At 42.4% G+C, this 19950-nt stretch overlaps 1 protein-coding gene across 1 annotated transcript in view; it reads left to right on the top strand.

Annotated features, from left to right (window-relative positions):
* Positions 1–7282: 7282 nt before the first annotated feature.
* LOC107180379 overlaps positions 7283–19950 on the top strand; it is a 616686-nt gene continuing 604018 nt past the window's right edge. The window contains exons 1-2 of the mRNA XM_042985610.1: positions 7283–7434; positions 7739–8106. Coding sequence (XP_042841544.1) covers positions 8026–8106 — 81 coding nt within the window. The 5' untranslated portion in view covers positions 7283–7434; positions 7739–8025. The remainder of the gene's footprint in view (positions 7435–7738; positions 8107–19950) is intronic.

Below are 19950 nucleotides of genomic sequence, written 5' to 3'. Positions count from 1 at the left end.
ATGCTCTCGCTGCTACCTTTTGTTCCATCACGTGGACTCCTTGCTTCATCCACCTCGACGCCCTTCTCAGGCTGCTCTTTTGACATGGCATGTCCTCCTTCTATCCCATCTAATTGTCCCTACAAAGTATTTCCCGTTTCTCACCATCCTTCTCTGCAGCTGGGATTGAACTCTGCTTCCCTAAAACCCTCACAATACTTTACGAAGAAAAAAGGTCATCTCCTGTGTTTTTCTTGGAAGGTATGTGCATGGCTCTCTGTCTACCAGAGAGTATGATCTCTTTGAGGGCAGAAAGGTATTCTTTTTCATCCTCCAAGGGTTCTGTATGAAATAGTCTCTAAGGCATTTGTCGGCTAGAAGTGAAGCAATACTGACTCCTGGGATGGGGTAGCAATTTATGACGTACGTAGGTAAGAGTTAGTTTAGCAGATTTGGTTTTTCCTCAAATTATGGTTCATGGAAACATTGTGTACGTCTGTGCGTGCGCATGCGTGTGTACGTGTGAGAGAGGACATGCTCGTGGGAGGGGAACAATACTGAGAGGGAGGGAATGTGTAGAGGTTAGAATTGAGGGGCACCCAGGAGAACACCTTCCACCTGACATTTTGCCAAAAAGCATCTCTGCTCATTTCTGAAGTAGTCTACCTCATTGTCCTTCCAAATTATATCTTTCCCATCTTTCTGATTTGGGATAAAATTTATCCATGAAAACTTTTCTAGTGAACTCACCACCACCAGCCACCTGGCATCACTCTGATAGGTTAATATGTTCTGTGTGGGCGTGTGAAGGCATTATTGATGCAGTCTAATACAGCGCGAGGCTGTCTTTTGTCCATCTCATCTCCTCTTTGGATTGTCCCTTCTGATAGAATTTCCTATTTAATCTTGTAGCCTTTCTAGAGAAATAGCTCACGAATATTTGATCGTGAAAGATTTCTTCAGGCTATGTGAACAGGACAGAGCCCGCCTCCTCCATGACCGCCTGGAATGGAGATTACATCTCCCAGGCTTCCTTGCATCTAGGTACGGCCATGTGACTAAGTTCTGGTCAAGGAGATGTAAACCCAAATGGCTTTTGAGGTCAGAAGTTTCACCCTTTTGGACCCTTTCTCCTTCCAGCCAAGGGGAATGCCAAGGTAATGGGTGAAGCTTAGGCAACCATCTTATATGCTGAGGTGGAATCCCTATGCTAAAAATGACCGTGGAACGAGATACAAAGAGCCTGAGTCTATGATGACTTTCTGAAGATGCACTTCCAGACTACCTACCTCCAGACTTTTTTTTAAGTTTATCTATTTATTTTGAGAGAGACAGAGACAGCACACGTGCAGGAGGGGCAGAGAAAGAGGGAGACAGAGAATCCCAAGCAGGCTCTATACTGTCCATGCCGAGCCCGATGCGGGGCTTGAACCCACGAAACCGTCAGATCATGACCTGAGACGAAGCCAAGAGTCAGACACTTAACCGATTGAGCCAGCCGCGTGCCCCCTGCCTCCAGACTTCTCACACATGAAAGAGAAGGAAGGCTTCTGCGTGTTGTATAGGTCTTCATGATTTAGGGCTTCATTATTCACAGCCAAACCTAATCCCAATTGAATATAGTCATAGGAAAGAGCAGAGGCTAGAGAATTACAAAGAACCCTTGAGCAAGACCCAAATTGATGCTCCACCCAGATAATAATATGCAAATATACATTACATACAAATATACAAATATACAAATCATTACAAGGGAGAGGAAGAAGATCAAAAATCGTGTGCTAAAGGGCATCTTCCCTTCTCCTTGGTGAGAGCAGAGAATGTGCCCCCAGTGCAGTTCTAATACTCTGGAAGGGCAGGGAGTACCAGAGAACTGAAGTGTGAGCAAGAGGAAAACCGGAAGGTACTCAGGAAGCCAGAATGTAATGTGTACTGGCCTTTTAGGCTACCGGGAGGAGACTTCAAAACATAGGAGATGGAGATTTTGATCACATGGTCCCTTCATTCCTCAACTACAGAACTAATAGTTTTGTTTATGGCAATTAACATACCAATATAAGTTTTTAGTGGGGCGCCTGGGTGGCTCAGTGGTTTGAGCGTCCGACTTCAGCTCAGGTGATGATCTTGTGGTTCCGGAGTTCGAGACCCGCCCCGCCCCCCCTTCCCCCTGTCGGGCTCTGTGCTGACAGGGTGGAGCCCATTTCCGATCTTGTGTCCTTCTCTGTCTGACCTTCCCCCACTGCTTCTTTCTCTCCATCTCTCTCTCTCTCTCTCTCTCTTAAAATAAATTTTAAAAATAAGTTTTTGATAATAATACCTCTACTTATTTAAGCTATTCCCAGGAGTTTTAAAGAAGAAAACAAAAAAATAAATAAATAAATAAATAAATAAATAAATAAATAAATAAATAAATAAATAAAAATTTTAAAAAAGAAGGAAGAAAACAAAAAATTCCAGCCTGGCATTATTCCACAGAGCCAACTCTGCTCACAGAAACTCTTTCCAACAGTGTAGAGACATGGGCGTTATGTTCCGGGAGAGAAACCGAGGTCCAGAAAGGAAAGTGATTTACCCTAAACCAGCCACCTGCTTCATTAATAACAGGATTAGGCTCTAAACTCCCCCCTCGAGGCTCCTAAGCCAGTTCTCGTCGGTACCATTTTATCAGCCCCTAATTCCCTGTCCAACAGGAATATCGGTTGTGCCATGGAAAACCGGGGGGAAGTGGAATGGAACATTCCTCTTTGCCATAAGGTCACAGGTGACCAAACACCGAACTCTCATCTACCACCCACAAAAGAGAAGGTTGGCTTTCAAAACGTTTGTCGTTTTGAAATGGAGTCGGCTGCAAGAAATCCTATGGAACGGGAGATACGCTTCTTCCCAGGCTCTCTGCCCCAGCGCTTCAGGAAAAGTGGTCCGTCTCAGAATCTCAGGTTTTTAACACTGAAAGAAACCTCTTAGTCCAATATATAAATAATCCAATCCCCTCATTTGTAAATGAGGAAAATTGAGGTCTTGAGAGAAGGAAGATTGTGCCCAAGGTCGCAAAGCTGGTTGAGGTTTTAATAAGTATCTCTTCCATTCCTTTCATGTCTTCGCAGGACAGATTAAAAAGAAATATTTTTTCCTCCCCTTCTGTTTTCCCAGCCACCAGGCATTCCAGATGAGGCCCCCATGGTTGGAATCATAAATATGGCATAACAAAGTACCACTATATACAATTTATCAACTGATGATTTTTTATTTTTATTTTTTTTTACCCTGTAGGAACAGAATGTATCACAACCACTCATTCTTTTGCCCTTTTGTTGTCAGCTTTTTATGCATGGGTTGAACTGGCTGTTCTTTGCACTGAGGTGTGTGTTTGAAGATGTCATGTGTTAATGGCTAATTAGTAGCATTTCAGAGCAGAAGTAGACCTTGCTAACACAACCAAGTTTCTGTGTCGCAGTGATGCAGGGTACAGCTGCTGCTTTTAGGCGTCAACAAAGCCCAACACAGTGGAGACATTACCCAGGCCTGGGAGAAGTCTCCTGAGAGAGGCCAGCGACTCATCTGGAGCCTGCCAAGTCGCTGTGTTGGCCACTGGTCTGAGCAAAGCACTAGATGCCTGAAGGCCCCTGGTCACCCAGCACAAGCTCCCAACACCTCGGACAGTTATTCACATGGAACAAACGGCAGGCACTGAAAGAGACAGCAAGTACTTGTGAAAAGAACCATAGAGCCAAGAGAAAGAAACTGAATTGTCGCCACCACTCCACCTGCAGCGGGGGGGGATGTCCCCACCCCATCCCCCTGCACTGTCAGTATTGTATTTGGCCGGGCTTTTCGTTCCTGGGACGGAAGTCATGAGGCAAGAGTGCAACGAGTAATGAAATAGCATGCTTTGCGGGGAGGAGGAGAGATACTGTGGAATTAATGTAAGATAACGAGGAGGTGATCAAATCCACATCGAGGCTGCATAATCTATCTGATGCACTACTATGGGATCACCGGCACATCAGATATCAAAGTTCCCTTTGATCATCCCAGGGAATTCAATATGTTACCTTCACTGAAATTGATTAGAATGTAGCTGCTTTCACTTTTCGTTTTAGACGCTGAGAATGAGCAATGAGCTTGCTTCTCGAGCTTTACCTCAGAAAAACACCCGGTATTTATTCTGCACCAGCTCAACAGGCACGGGCCTGTGCTCAGATTCGGGGACGAGAGTTTGCACCTGCACGATTCTTGGAGTACGTTTAAGGCATCGTGCAAATTCATACAAATGCCCCATTGAGGACCAATTCTGGTCCAGGCGAAGAAGGCAGTTTTGACATTCCTATTTTGAGATTGCCACTTGGTAATTGCCACCTTCACTCCATTTTTTCTTTTTTTTTTTTTCCTTCACAGGAATACAAAAATTTCTGAACTCTTGTCACTAGTGTTTAATGAAAACTAATAGAAACGGACTGTGATGCAGAACACAAAGAATATAATTGGTTTCACAATTACTTAATGCTCCTAAAAAACAAACCATAGGGACTTGTAGTTAAACGTGGCAGATAGAAAAAAAAAATTTGACTATACGTCCAATCCCTCTCAAACTCCCACTAAGATGACAGTAACAGAAAGAAAAGGCAAACATCAATAAGGACTATGTGAACAAAAGAGGAAATGCGATATTTTGAAAGCCAGAGAGCAGGATATGTAATGACTGACTGACCAGGGCAAGCGAAAGCTGGAGGGTGAGCGCCAGGAGGGGTGAAGTCAAACTCCAGGATTGATGGGGCCGCAGACGTCTGGAGAGGCTCAGCAATATGGCACTGGCCGCCTCGGAAGGGTCGCGGGCAGGACTGGAACCGGGAGGAGAGGTGAAAAGTCTGTTTAAGGGGTAGATCCACCTAGATCTCCTAGAGTGTCCCTTCCCTACCTCGTGTAAGACAGGAGGTTCACTCTCAAAAGAGGTTGAGCAAGAAGTTCCTGGACTGGGGACCACTGGGCACAGCTGGCACCCCAGGAGACCGAGGGGGCGTGTGCAGACCAAACACTGGCATCACCAGCACCACTGTGCTCCTGCTCCTGGATTGCGGGCAGCCGGGCACATGCACTGGCAGGAGAAAGGAGGCTTCCTTTTGAATAAGCTAATCTTCCCAGGAGAAAGTGTCTACAGATACCGTGGCAACTAGGGTGAGCAGAATAGTGTCCGCGTCCTAGTCCCCGAAGCCAGTGAGTGTGTTAATTACATGGCAAAGAAGAATTAAGGTGGCTAATCAGCCGCCTTTGACGTACGGGGTGTCCTGGGTGACCTAGGGGGACCCAGCGTAATCACCAGGTTCTTAAAAGTAAAAGAGGGAGGCAGAAGGGGTCGGAGTGATGTGACGTGAAAGGCATGGACCTACCATTGATGGCTTTGAAGATGGAGGAAGGGACCCAAACCCAAAGAATACGAATGGCTTCTAGAGCTGGGAAAAGGATTCTTCCCGGGAGGCTCCAGAAAGGAATGCAGTCCTCCCGACACCCTAGTTTTAGCCCAGTGAGACTGTGTTAAACTTCTGACCTCCAGAACTGTGAGATAATTAAAATGGGTGGCTTAAAAAAAATTTTTTTAAGTTTATTTATTTTGAGAGAGAGAGAAAGAGAGCACAAGCAGGGGAGGGACAGAGAAGGAGAGAGAGAATCCCAGGTAGATGCCACGCGATCAGCGCAGAGCCCAATGTGGGGCTTGAGCCCACAAACTGCGATCACGACCTAAGCCAAAATCAAGAGTTGGAGGCTTAGGGGCACCTGGGAGGCTCAGTCGGTTAAGCATCTGACTTAGGCTCAGGTCATGATCTCATGGTTTATGAGTTTGAGCCCCAAGCCAGACTCTGCGCTGACAGCACGGAGCCTGCTTCTGATCCTGTGTCTCCTTCTCTCTCTGCCCCTCCCCATTCATTCTCTCTCTTTCTCTCTCTCAAAAATAAATAAATAAATAAATAAACATTAAAAAAGAGTCGGACATTTAACCGACTGCATCACCCGGGCACCCCAAATGTGTTGCTTTAAGGGGCCGAATCACTGGGGGCTTCCTACGCTGCAATAGAAAACTAATGCAGATACTGACTAAGGGGGGGGTTCCAATACCAGATCAGTGAATCCCATCAGTTGCAAATCCCACCCCTATTCTCTGGGCTGCCGTTAGCTTTTTAGAACATCCAAGGAATAATGGATATGTGAAGGAAATATCTAACATTAAAGGCAAAACAACGAGGAAAGCATTGATGGTCAACCTGGTACTTTCACCTGCTGCTGGAATGCAGGCCTCACCAGAACTGCTCCCGGAAATAGTTTTGGAGGCCCTCACAGTACTGCGGGATTCCCTGGTTGTGATTCAGAAAGCAGGGAATTCAGTGCAGAAGTACGTTGAAAGCACACCATGGGTCCAGTCATTGCAGATGACATGTGTCCCCTATTAGAAGGGAACAAAGATTCTTAAGGAAACAATTCTGTCGCTACGTAAAGAGCAGCAGAGACTCCAGACACGGTGGGAGATGTGCACAAGACAGCTCATACTATTGTATGAGAGAATCCCTATGATGGGAGAGTCCATGAGAAGAAGCCTAAGAAAGAAGTTCCAAAGAAGAGGTACAAGTCCTCCAAAGTACCTCTGGCTCAGAAGAGAGATCATGAACCTCAGCGGGCACGCTTCCTCAGAGCTCAGGAGCCAGCCAAGCCACAATTTTCTGGGAAGATTGTTCAGATAAAGGCAAACTTATTGACCAAGCAGCTAAGTAAAAAGAACAAGGAAAAAGGAAAAAAGAAAAGAAAGAAAAGCCTTCATAAAACAGTTTTAAAATAAGAGAAAATTAAGAAAATAAGTGTCTCTGTAAAGGATACCCAACAGGTGTCCCAGAATAAGGTGGAAAATTTATTGGACTCAGCGTCTACAAGCCTACAGCAGGAACAGAAGACCCCCAATGAGATACATCATTGTATTTTTTCAGAAGTCCAGTAATACAGATGATTCCTCTGGAAACTTCTCAAGAAGAAAACCTGATGAGGGACCAAGGATCGGGCATCAGATCCCAGAGGCTTAAAAACACCTGAACACTTCTGAAGAAAGTAGTTTCCCCATGGAATTTCCATCCAAGTAGGAGAGCTTCTTCAGCCATTCAAAGTCTCAAAAAGTTGCCTCCCATGCACTTGTTTTTCAGGAATCTACTAGACGTGATGTTCCTCCAAGAAAGAAGACATTCTTAGCCAAGAAACAGGGCATTCTAAATAAAAAAGTAGCCAAGGGAAGGTCAGAATGATTACTATGTAGCAGGCCCAAAGAACACCCAGTCCAGATTGGCATAGAAGGACAGAGAGCTCAGAAGGGATGACTCCAAGGGGGTGGTGGAGGGAGAGGCATCCGACAGTTCATCTGTTTCGCTTGCCCTTAGGAGATGCATACTTACTGAAGAGAGTTTCCTTGGAGCTGAATTAGTGGTAAGCACCTTGGAAGACTAAGCAAACAACTCAAAACAAGACAATTATTTACTCTGAGGATCAGAGCAGAAATCCGTACATGTAAAAGAAAATGTAATCCTAGTTTGGTATGAGATCTAGTGAAACGTCCAGAGTGACAATAGGGCAAATACTGAACACCGATTTAATCCCAGTTGATGATGCCTGATATGCTCATGGCTGTGGAAAGAGAACAGTGGTGAGGGGCGCAGATGTGTGTATATTCCATTTGTCGCGCTAGATTGCGAGAGTGACCGCAATTGTCTTCTCCCTGTGTCCTTCACAGCGTGAGGCATAGCATCTCCGTCAAGAGGTGGAGTTTATTTTTCCTGCCCTCAAACCCAGCTGGCCTTCTGTCGGAATGCAGTGGGGACTACCAGTTCTGAGCCTGGTCCTCAAGAAGCTTCGTGGGCACCTGCACCTGGGAGCCCTGACCGTCCTCTGTGTGAGCGAGCCCGGCACAGCCTGCCAGGGGATAAGAGGCCCCAGTGGAGTGCGGGAGAGCGACCCCAGCCGAGGCCACTCACGCCGGCCGGCCCCCAGCCAGCCCAGTAACGGGCCACAGCTGCATGAATGAGCTCAGCCAAGTCCAGAAGGATTGCCCAGCCCCGCCCAGCCCAGTCCAGCCTGGTTCAACTGCTGATCCTCGGCATTGTAAGTACATACATGGGTGCTTTAAGCCACTATGTTTCGAAGTGCTTGGTTGCACGGTAAAAACTAATTGATATTTTGCGTATGTGCGTGTGTGTCTACGGGAAGCCGTTAATGCACAGACTAAGTTTTTGTGTTCTGTAACGGGGAATCACTACATCTGCCTAAGTCTGGAAAATCAAGCCATACAGTGGAAGCAGGTCATTTAGGAACACGGGGACAAAACAGTGAGTAGATTCTCAAGTGGATATCCGAGGGATGTCAGGAGGGGCCAAGCAGAGGACTGTGCTTTTTCATCAGAGGCTTTTTAGAACGGTTTGAGTTTTGAAAATTATGTACACATTTCACTTGGATAAAACTGCCAACCAAGTGGAAACAGAAAAGTAACTGAACTCCCAAGTTATTGATAGTCAGCTGGTGTAGAGCGTTCGCCATTGCCAGCGATAGTCATGTGTTCAACACATGCCCTGGTGGCTAGAGGAATTTCCTGCTAAGACATTCCCACAACCAGCCCCATTTTCCCTTTTGATTAGTATTCAGTCTTCGTGCTCACATACTTGTGGTTAGTACACAGCGGGAGAATTGAAAACAGCACATGGAAAAGTTGGACGCAGGGTCTCAGACACTGCAGGTGTTCTCCAAGCTGGTAGTCTCCGTTCTAATGGACGCAACTAAGGACCGCAAACATCAAAAATAATGGAGTGCTGGCCGCCGCCAAAATCAGGGCCTGGAAAAATCGGTCATTAAAAATTATTCTGTGGTTTAAAAAAAAAAAAGATTATTCTGTGGTAACACTGTTGAATTGGCATGATTAAAAAGTGGAGCAAATCACCATTATTCAACATGGAGCAGCGGTGCTGTAAAAACCAAACACTCCATACACACACATGCACGCGTGCGCACACACACACACACACACACACACTGTGGCAGCAGAAATGGCTGTCGTCAGATGATCACGCTCTTCTTCCCTGATACTACTCTCTTGCCTTACGTGTATTTTTCTCTTTGCAATTCTTATTATCACGTGTGTTTATGAAATTCTCTCTCCTGTGTTAGGTTGGGAAGAATTAAGCGATACCTAGAAAAGATACACAGAAGGTAAAAGCAAGAGACTAAATACCACGCGATGTGTTTACCGGTCAGAACCGGCTAGGGAATGTCGTAGCAGCCGAAACCCCCAAACCTCTGTGACTTAACATCTCAGGCTGCATACCCAACGTTGAGTCTTCAGGAGGACCCTCGTTGTGCAAGTCACTCAGGGATCCGTGCTGATCTGTGCTGGCCGTGATCGCTTCCTCTCAAAGCTGACCGGAAGTGATGTTCATCGTATGTCATTTGCCGTCTTCACAGGGCTCTCTCTGTATTCGAAAGAGGGAGAAAATGCCATTCCGCCATGTGCCCAGAAGGAGAAGTGGAGCATTTGGGACACATTCCAACTCAATCTGGGATTCTTCCTGCTAGTCAACATTTTCATACCTCACCTGGAATATAAACTAGCTATGTTTATTTTTATGCAAAGTATAGGAACTTTCCCTAGACATGGTTTACCCCAGAAAATTATTGTACTTTGAAGGCAAGACCATGAAGCTGGCTAAAGAGGGAGGGCCTGGGAGGTTATATGAGGTACGAAAGTTATGTAAAGTAATGTGGTTTCCTTTTTCTTCTTCTTGCGGTTTAATGGCACAGCACAGGATTTGCAGACCAATACCAGTCTTCCTTAAGTGGTTTCTATAACAAGATAATTTTATTTCACCTAATCACTAACCAATTTACTCTTGCTTCCAAGTGCAGCCTTCTTTTTGCCCAATTTCTGAAGATTGTGAATTTAAGCAAACACCACTTTCTGCCCAGGAAATGACCCAAGGTGGTCTGGAAGTAGAAATGCTAATGCATGAACGAGAAAAACGTATTCATCTAAATCTCAGGGCAACAGTTGTGCTGCCAGCAGGAGAGGTTAAGGTGAGCAGGGCCTATCGATCTAGAGGATCTAAGTACAGTCTTCAGATGAGACATGTGGAACGGGGAAGGAGCAGAGTATGTGTGCACCTCTGGGGACTAAGGAAGGAAACCTATGTGCCAGCAGTTATTTGGGAAGAACCGCAGTGACAGCACTGGGCCTCTCTCTTGCAGAAAGATGGAAACAGAGAAGCAGGGGTTCCAGATACTTAGCCACAGACCCAAAGCCGTTTGACCTTGTAGCTGCAAATATGTTGTGCATCATATCCAAGTCTGCTTACACCTCTTTGCTGAAAATCCAAACGAGCAGAAGGCTGAAATAATCAGAACTCGTTACTGCGCTGGAGGGTGAAAGCACGCATGGCAAGTAAACCAGTTGAAATCAGGAACACGTTCAGAAGAAAGGCAGATCCAGAACGTTACAGGGTTGGGACTGATTTCAGCCCATTTCTTAACCTCTCTAAAACACATGGCACATTCAGGCAGGAATAAACTCCACCAGGATGAACCACTTACCTGACTTCGCTCATTTTGAAATCTGAAATCCGTATTATAGAAGGTTCCAACTCGCCTGAATTATAAGTAACGTGGTCTTCAATGTGGGACCTAATGAGATCTGTTGTGAAGATTTGTTGGGAACATTCATACCCGCGAGTATATGCCGTAAACTTCCAACCATCTATTATGGGTCCTGAGAGCACCTTTCATTCCTCCCTCATTAACATGCTGGTGACATAAGACAACCAGGATGCTATTGACCTCAGCCCCCTTATTTTATTTTTATTTATTTATTTATTTATTTATTTATTTATTTATTTATATGTTTTACTTAAATTTTCATTTTGTTTTTTTTAAGTTTATCTTATTTATTTATTTTGAGAGAGAGACAGCATGAGTGGCGGAGGGGAAGAGAGAGAGGGAGAGAGACAGAACCCCAGGCAGGTTCCACACTGCCGGCGCAGAGCCTGATGCGGGACTCGAACTCACAAGCTGTGAGATCGTAACCTGAGTCAAAACCGAGAGTCAGATACTTAACCCACTGAGCCACCCAGGCGCCCCCAGATAAGTGTACTCCTCATCCCTTTCCCCTGTTTCACCCTTCCCCCCCAACAACCTTCCCTCTGGGAACCATCTATGTGTTCTCTGTAGTCAAGATGCTTCTGGCCTCAGGCCCTTTATATTGCAAATGGCAGCTTACTGCTTGTAGATTACTATATCATATATATGCCATCATATAGATATAGATTTGTCACTTGTTCCCTTTAAGCTCCTTTTATACTTGTTTAATTGATTTTTTAGATCAGGGTTTGTCAACCATGGTGCTAGACATTTTGGATGGGTAATTCTTTGTAATGGAGTGGAGGCTGTCCTATGGGTGAGAAGATGTTCAGCAGCATCCCAGGCCTCTACCAAGCAGATGTCAGCGATGCCAGTGTGACAAACAAAAATGCCTCCAGACATTGCCAATGTCCCTTGGGGGCCAAAATCACTCCCATTTTTTTTTTTAATTGCCAGCATTTTTTTGGAGTGAATATTTTTTTTAATGTTCACCTATTCCTTTTGAGAGAGAGAGAGCATGCGCGCATGTGCAGGGGAGGGGCAGAAGGAGAGAGAATCCCAAGCAGGCTCCACACTGAGCCCTACATGGGACTTGATCCCACAAACCATGAGACCATGACCTGAGCCAAAATCAAGAGTCAGACACTTAACCAACTGAGCCACCCAGGTGCCCCGCCAAAATCACTCTCATTTGAGAACCACCAGGCTAGACCACTTCTGTCCAACAGAAACATAATGCAATTCGTAAGTGTGAGCCTCAGAAGTGATTTTATTTATTTTTAAAAATTTTTTAAGGTTTATTTATTTATGTATTTTATATTATTTATTTTTGAGAGAGAGACAGCACGAGCAGGGAAGGAGCAGAGAGAGAGGGAGACACAGACGCCGAAGGAGGCTCTAGGCTCTGAGCTGTCAGCATGGAGCCCGATGTGGGGCTCGAACTCATGAACCATGAGATCATGACCTGAGCCGAAGTGAGACATTTAACCGACTGAGCCACCCAGGCACCCCCTTAGAAGTAATTTTAAATTTGCTAGTGGCTACATTAAACAAAAGCAAGAGCGTGCCCCTCCCCCACTCGTGTGCTCTCACTCTCTTGTGTCTCTCTCTCAAAATAAATAAACATTAAAAAAAGTAAAAAGAAATTAGCAAAATGAATTGTAATGATTTTTAATTTAACCATATATATTCAAAATATTATCTTAATATGTAACAATGTAAAAATTATTCATGACATCTTTTCCATGGTTGTTTTTCTTTATTTTCTTACCAAATCTGTGAAATTTGGTGTGGATTTTGTACTCACATCACACCTCAACTTGGACAAGTGCTCAGTTGTCACATGTGGCTAATGGCTGTCTACCAACAGGACAGCACAGGACTAGATGGCTGTTATGGAATGTGAGTTTGTGTCCCTCCAAGATTCCTATGTTGAGGATGCAGTTCAAGATGGCAGCATAGGAAGCTCCTGAACTCACTTCTTCCCGTGGACATGAAACATCTACAGCCACATATAGAACATTTCCTTCTGGAAAGAACCTGAGAACTAGCTGAATGGCTACTCCATAATGAAGGATAAAAGGGCCACATCGAGACCAGTAAAAAAGACAGAGATGCACTTTTACCAAAAACCCGAACCCCTACTGCAGCAACCCACTGACAGAGGGGCCTTACAAATATGGAACTCCCCCTTGAAGAGTTCTTTGTGGCCCACGTCAAGCACACCCAACCCTTGGGACATGCACTAGAGAGGCAAACCCCCAAAGTCTGGCTTTGAAAACCAGTGGGACTTATTATATCCAGGAGAACCACAGGGCTATAGCAAATGATGTGCCCACTCTTAACTCATATGCAGACTCATTTGTCCCAGGACCCAGTGCAAAAGCAGCAGTTTGAAAAGAGCCCAGACCATATGCGAAGGAGATTCATTTGGCATCTGCCAGAGGAGCAAAAGCCTGTTGGGAAACTCTTCAAGGTTGGATAGCTGACAGGCACTATTTTTACAGTCTCTCTCTACCTTGCTAGGACCCATGTTGGCAGGCACCATTGTTACAGTTTCCCTTTACCTTGCTAGTGCCCATGCAGGAGGGAGCCATTTTTGCGTGCTCACTCTAATTTGCTAGCACCTGCTAGCACCTGCTTGTGGTAGCATCAGAGGTAGTGGGTAAGTTCCCCTCTACTGCACTGCTGCCCAGGTTCCCAGTGGGCAAACACGCCACCTTCCCGGAGCCAGCAGGCATATGCAGCCCACACAGGGGATGCCTCCTGATTGTGAGGGTCTGGTAGCCATGGAGGATTGTGTTTCTGGGCCCCACACATGTGAAAAATTGGACAGATGATTGGAGAGACAATCAAGAATTTGGGCAAGGTTAAGTGATAAGGTTCATCATCCATACAGGGCCACCCCTTCAAGACTGGGAAAGATGGCTGTTTTGCCTAACACATACAAATAAACACAGAGAGTCAAGCAAAATGAAGGAAAAAAGCAATACCTGCCAAATGAAAGAATAAGATAAAACCCCAGGAAAAAAATACCTTGGATGTGGAGTGTCTGGGTTGCTCAGTTGGCTAAGCGTCCAACTCCTGATTTTGGCTCAGGTCATGATCTCAGGATCATGAGATAAAGCTCCATGATGGGTGTGAAGCCTGCTCAGGATTCTCTCTCTCCCTCTACTGCTGGTGCTGTCTTTCTAAAAAAAACAAACAAAAATCAAAACCTCGATGAAACAGATAAATTAATTTACATGATATAGAATACAAAGTAATGGTCATAAAGATGCTCACTAAATTGGGGAAAAGAATGGATGGACACAGAGAGAACTTCAACAAAGAGTTAGAAAATATATTAAAGTACCAAAGATAAGTCACAGAGCTGAAGAATACAATAACTGAACTGAAATATACACTAGAGGGGTTCAACAGCAGACTAGAAGAAGCAGAAGAAAGAATCAATGATCTGGAAGACAGAGAAGTGGAATTCACCCAAATAGAGCAACAAAAAGGACAACAAAAAAAAAAAATTAAAAAGTTCAGATACCTTAAAGGACCTTCAGGACAACATCGAGTAGGTAATATTTGCATTAAAGGAGTCCCAGAAGGAGAAGAGAGAGAGAATGGGGTAGAAAACTCATTTGAAGAAATAATGGCTGAAAACTTCCCTAACCTGGAGAAGGAAACAGACATTCAGATTCAGTAATCCTAGAGAGTTCCAAAAAAGATGAATCCAAAAAGACCTACACCAAGACATATTACAATTAAAATGTCCAAAGATAAAGAAAAAACCTTAAAGGCAGCAAGAGAAAAATAACTTATTACATACAAGGGAACCCCTGTAAGACTGTCATTAGATTTTTCAGCAGAAACTTTTCAGGCCAGAAGGGAGTGGCATGATAAATTAAAGTACTGAAAGGAAAAAAACTTCCAACCAAGAGAACTTTACCTGGCAAAGTTATCATTCAGAATTGAAGGGCAGACAAAGAGTTTTCCAGACAGGCAAAAGCTAAAAAGAGTTCATCATCACTAAACCAGCCTTACAAGAAATGTTAGAACTTCTTTAAGCAGAAAAAAAAGGGCAGTGGTTGGTAATAAGAAAAAATACGAAAGTAAAAATCTCATTGGCAAAGGCAAATATCTATATTTAAAGGAAAGGAGGTTAATTTAATGTTACTATGAAATTTAAAGGACAAAGTAGTAAAAATAATGTTAACTATAGTAATTAGCTCAAGGATACACAAATTTAAAAAGATGTAAAATGTGAAATCAAAAACAGAACATGGGATGGGGAGGGTAAAAATACAGAGCTTTAAAATGCATTCAAAGTTAACTTGATATCAACTTAAAATAGACTGATCTGTGTGTATATTGGCATACACACACACACACACACACACACATATATACACACACATATACGTGAGCCTCATGGTAACCACAAATCCATAACCTATAATACATACACAAAAGATAGGGGCACCTGGGTGGCTCAGTCGGTTAAGTGGCAGACTTCAGCTCAGGTCATGATTTCACATTTCATGAGTTTGAGCCCCATGTTGGGCTCTGTGCTGACAGTTCAGAGTTTAGATAGAGCCTGCTTCAGATTCTGTGTCTCCCTGTCTCTCTCTGCCCCTCCCCTGCTCATGCTCTGTCTCTCTCTGTCTCTATCTCTCAAAAATAAATAAAAATTAAAAAAAAAAAGATCTGTGCAAACTATATATGTTTAAAAAAAAAACAAAAACAAAAAAAAAGAGAAAGAGAAAGGGGTGCCTGGGTGATTCAGTCAGTTGAGTGTCTGACTCTTGATTTCAGCTCAGGTCATGATTCCAGGGTCATGGGATTGAGCCCCACATCAGGCTCCATACTGAGAATGGAACCTGCTTAGGATTCTCTCTCTCTCTCTCTCTCTCTTTCTCTCTCCCTCTCCCTCTTTTCCTCTCTCCCACTTGTGCTCTCTCTCTCTAAACAAAAATGATAATGAGAGAAGAACCTAAGCACAACAGTACAGAAAGCCATCAAACCACAGGGGAAGAAAGCAAGAGAAGAAAAAAGGAACAGAGTAGCTCCACAAAATAGCCATAAAGTAACTATAAATAATTATTTTAATTATTATTATTAAATTATTAAATTAATTATTAAACTAAATATTAAAATTATCAATAATGAGTTTAAGTGTAAAAGGACTAAATTCTCCAATCAAAAGGCATAGAGTGGCTGAATAGGTAAAAAATACAAGCCTCATCTATATGTTATTTACAAGAGGACACACAGGCTAAAAGTGAAGGAATGGAAAAAGATGTTTCATGCAAATGGAAACCAAAAGATGGCTGGGGTAGCTAAATTTATATCAGACAAAATACACTTTAAAGCAAAAGCTGTAGGGGTGCCTGGGTGGCTCAGTCAGTTAGACATCTGACTTTGGCTCAGATCATGATCTCGCAGTTCACTGGTTCAAGCCCCACATCAAGCTCTGTGCTGACAGCTCAGAGCCTGGAGCCTGCATCAGGCACAATTCCATGTCTCCCTCTCTCTCTGCCCCTCCCCCGCTCATGCTCTGTCTCTCTCTGTCTCTCAAAAATAAATTAAAAAAAAAAACATTAAATTTTAAAGCAAAGGCTATAATAAAAGACAAAGATGGGCATTACGTAACAAAAAGGAGTTAATCCAACAAGAGATATTACATTTGGAAATACTTATGCATCCAACATAGGATCATCAAAACATATATAAGCAAATCTTAGCAGACCTAAAGGGAAAAAAATGACAGCAATACAATAATAGTAGGAAACTTAAATACCCTACTCACATTAATGTATAGATCATCTAAACAGAAAATCAATGAGGAAACATCAGTCTTAAATGACACATTAGACCAGATGGACTTAATAGATATATATAAAACATCCCATCCAAAGCAGCAGAATATACATTCTTCTTAAGTGCACATGAAATGTTCTCTAGAATAGATCACATGCTAGGCCACGAAACAAGTCTTGATAAATTTAAGAATACTGAAATCATATTAAGCATCTTTTCTGACTACAATGGTATGGAACTAGAAATCAATTATAAAAAGAAGACTGGAAAAATCATGAATATGTGGAGATTAAGCTGCATGCTGCTGAACAATCAATAGATCAAGAAATCAAAGGAGAAAAGAAAAAAAACAAAACAAAAACCTTGAGACAAATGAAAATGGAAATACAATATATCAGAGTCTATGAGATGAAGCAAAAGCAATTCTAAGAGGGAAATTCATAGTGATACAGGCCTACCTCAAGAAACAAGAGAAATCTCAAATGAACTTGATACCTAAAAGAATTAGATAAAGAAGAACAAATGAATCCCCATGTTAGTAGAAGGAAGGAAATAATGAAGTTCGGTGTGGAAATAAATGAAATAGAGACAAAAAGGACAATTAAAAAGATCAGTGAAACTAAGAGCTAGTTCTTTGAAAAGATAAACAAAATGGGAAAATCTTTAGCCAGATTCACAAAGAGAAAGAGAGAGGGCTTGAATAAAATCAGAAATTAAAGAGGAGAAATTACAACTGATACCACAGAAGTGCAAAGGATTGTAAAAGACCTATGAACAATTATAAGCCAACAAATTGGACAATGCAGAAGAAATGGATAAATCCCTGGAAACATACAGTCTTCCAAAAGAGAATAATGAAGAAAGAGAAAAACTAAATAAACCAATTGCTAGTGAGGAGACTGAATCTGTAATCAATATTCTCCCAAAAAACATTAGTCCAGGACCAAGACAGGACCAAGTCATCAGTGAATTCTACCAAAAATTCAAAGAAGGTTAATACCTATCATTCTCAAACTCTTCGAAAAAACTGAAGAGGTAGGAATGCTCCCAAATGCATTTTATGAAATCAGCATTACACTGATACCCAAACCAGAAAAGGGTACCACAATAAGAGAAAATTACAGGCCAATATCCCTTAGAAACATATATGTAAAAATCCTCAACAAGATCTTAGCAAACCAAATTCAACAAATACATCAGAACAAATGGTATTCAACAAATACACCATGATTAAGTCGGATTTATTCCAGGAATACAAGGATGGTTCAACATCTGCAAATCCATCAACATGATACACCGCATTAACAAAGGATGAAAATTCTAGGATCATCTCAGTAGCTGCACAAAATTAATATGGTGAAACTCTAACCCATGAGGAATGGTATTAGCCAGTGAGTTTGGGAGGTAATTATGTTTAAACGAGGCCATGAGGATGAAGGCCCCATGAAGGGGATTAGTGTCCTTCCAGGGAGGGACTGGAGCTTGCTCTGTCAGCCACGTGAGGGTACAAGAAGACTGCTATTTGCAAACACAAGGAGTGCTCCTACCAGACATCCAAAAGCCTTAATCTTGGACGTCAGCCTCCAGAACTGTGAGAAATAAATGTTTGTTGTGTAGGCCACCAGTGGCTTAGACAAACATGTGTGCACCCATGCATGATGCCTTCTCCCCATTGACTGTGTCTTCTGACACGTTGTCATGATGGAAAGGGAGAGAGGACTCGCGTATTCCCATTTAGTCACTTCATGCCAATTTTGTGTGTGTGCATTTGCACTTCAAGAATTGGCACAATGAGAACTAAAGTCATGACTGACCATCCACCATGCTCTTTGGTTTATCACAAAAAAATTATATTCAGGCTGTGTTTACTGTTAAATACATTATATGAAATGGTAAACATCCTAATTACCCATGTATCACAATGCTAGATTAATTAAAGCTCTCTACCAAACATCCTGGAGGAATATTAAGTTTGTGATTTTGTTGTTTTTTGCCGTTGTATTCGGTTTTCAGAGGAATCCTATTATAACAGTGGTTAATAGAACCGTGTGCAGCAAAGAAGATAAAAGAAACTTCTTTGATAGCCATTCTTCCCTGTAGGGAGCCTTTTTTCATTCAAGACTACCATTACAGAGAATGGAAACGGGCCTCAGAGTAAGACTTGAATATTGAGCTAGCGTAGCTGGGTCTGTTTCTTCCGGGGTAAGAATGATCTCCTCTTTGTATATATTTCCCTTTGTGTTGTTTCATTCACGAATCTTCTTGCCCTGACAACCATCTCCATAAACGCTGCTGAGATGATGACTAAGACACCCGCAGCCCAAATTATTTCCCTTTAATTTTTTTCATTCTAAAACAGAGTGTTCTTGAGACCTTTTAGTAGTAGTTGCTGCTTTCGAAACCTGCAAGATTATCAAAATCCTTTGGAGGGAGCTTTTTAAAAGACTAAGGGCCCAGAAAATGTAGAAAATTTATATATTTACTTATAATTTATATTTAATATAAATAAATAAAAATAAGTGGATGATGAGAAACAGGAAATAAAAAGCAATACAGAAGTGTGTCAGGCAGTTGATTAGTAAACATATGTTATTTTTCTGGAAAAAGAAGTCTGAAAAGACTCCACCCCCAGAGGTTATATTTCACTAGCTCTGGTGTGGGCCCTGATCGTTGCATGTTTTTAAACCTCATGGGCGATTTTTAATGATCAACCATATTTGGGAACCAGTGGTTTAATTTCCTGTATGAATCAAAAGAGGTGGTATATGATAGGGAGTCTTATCCTAAGATCCTTTGTTTTCCTTCTGTGAGCCTTTCTCTGGGCTAAGATCTTGTCCAGTGGTAGGTGGTACATGAGGTCAATGAGAAGTACTTTGAGCTCGAAGTGAAGACAGCCAGATTTGATTTTATCTGTTAGTAACAATCCCTTTTCAAACGCCTCGTCTATTCTTGCGATGAGTTTTTTTCTGCCTACAAAATAGATTTTGTAAGCAATGATCCTTCATGTTGGTTGCAAATGTGATTTGAAATGTATTTAGGCTGCAGGGGGTACATGGATGAAAACCGCTATGGTTATTCATTGGCATATAAAACAAAAGATCAAATTTGCTTCTCAGTGCTTACCCCCAAACATGTTTTTGCTACTTTATTCACTGATAGAAGATCCCTTGTATTGTTCCCATAAGAAATCATCCTAAGACTGAGTTGATGGAGATACAGACCCAGTAGGACCACAGCTATATAATATATACAATAAAGATAGGCGCAAATACACATGGTTTCTCTGATCGCCAGTAAAATCTCAAATTAATGTAAAATTCATCCCATAAAGTCATTTCTTATTGTTTCATAGTATATTTTCAAATATGTCTTTTTTTCTTATTTGGATAATATTTCATATTTAGCGCACAGAAATTTAAAGCATTCTTTCATCAATATTTTCTAAATAATAAGACTAATTTCAAAGAGACATAAAAAGAAAACTGTGGTTAATAACTAAGTATGAAAACATGGCTAGCT

Source organism: Panthera tigris, chromosome B2 (genome assembly GCF_018350195.1).
Source record: "Panthera tigris isolate Pti1 chromosome B2, P.tigris_Pti1_mat1.1, whole genome shotgun sequence".
Lineage (NCBI taxonomy): Eukaryota > Metazoa > Chordata > Mammalia > Carnivora > Felidae > Panthera > Panthera tigris.
This window is presented reverse-complemented; position numbering and strand designations above follow the sequence as displayed.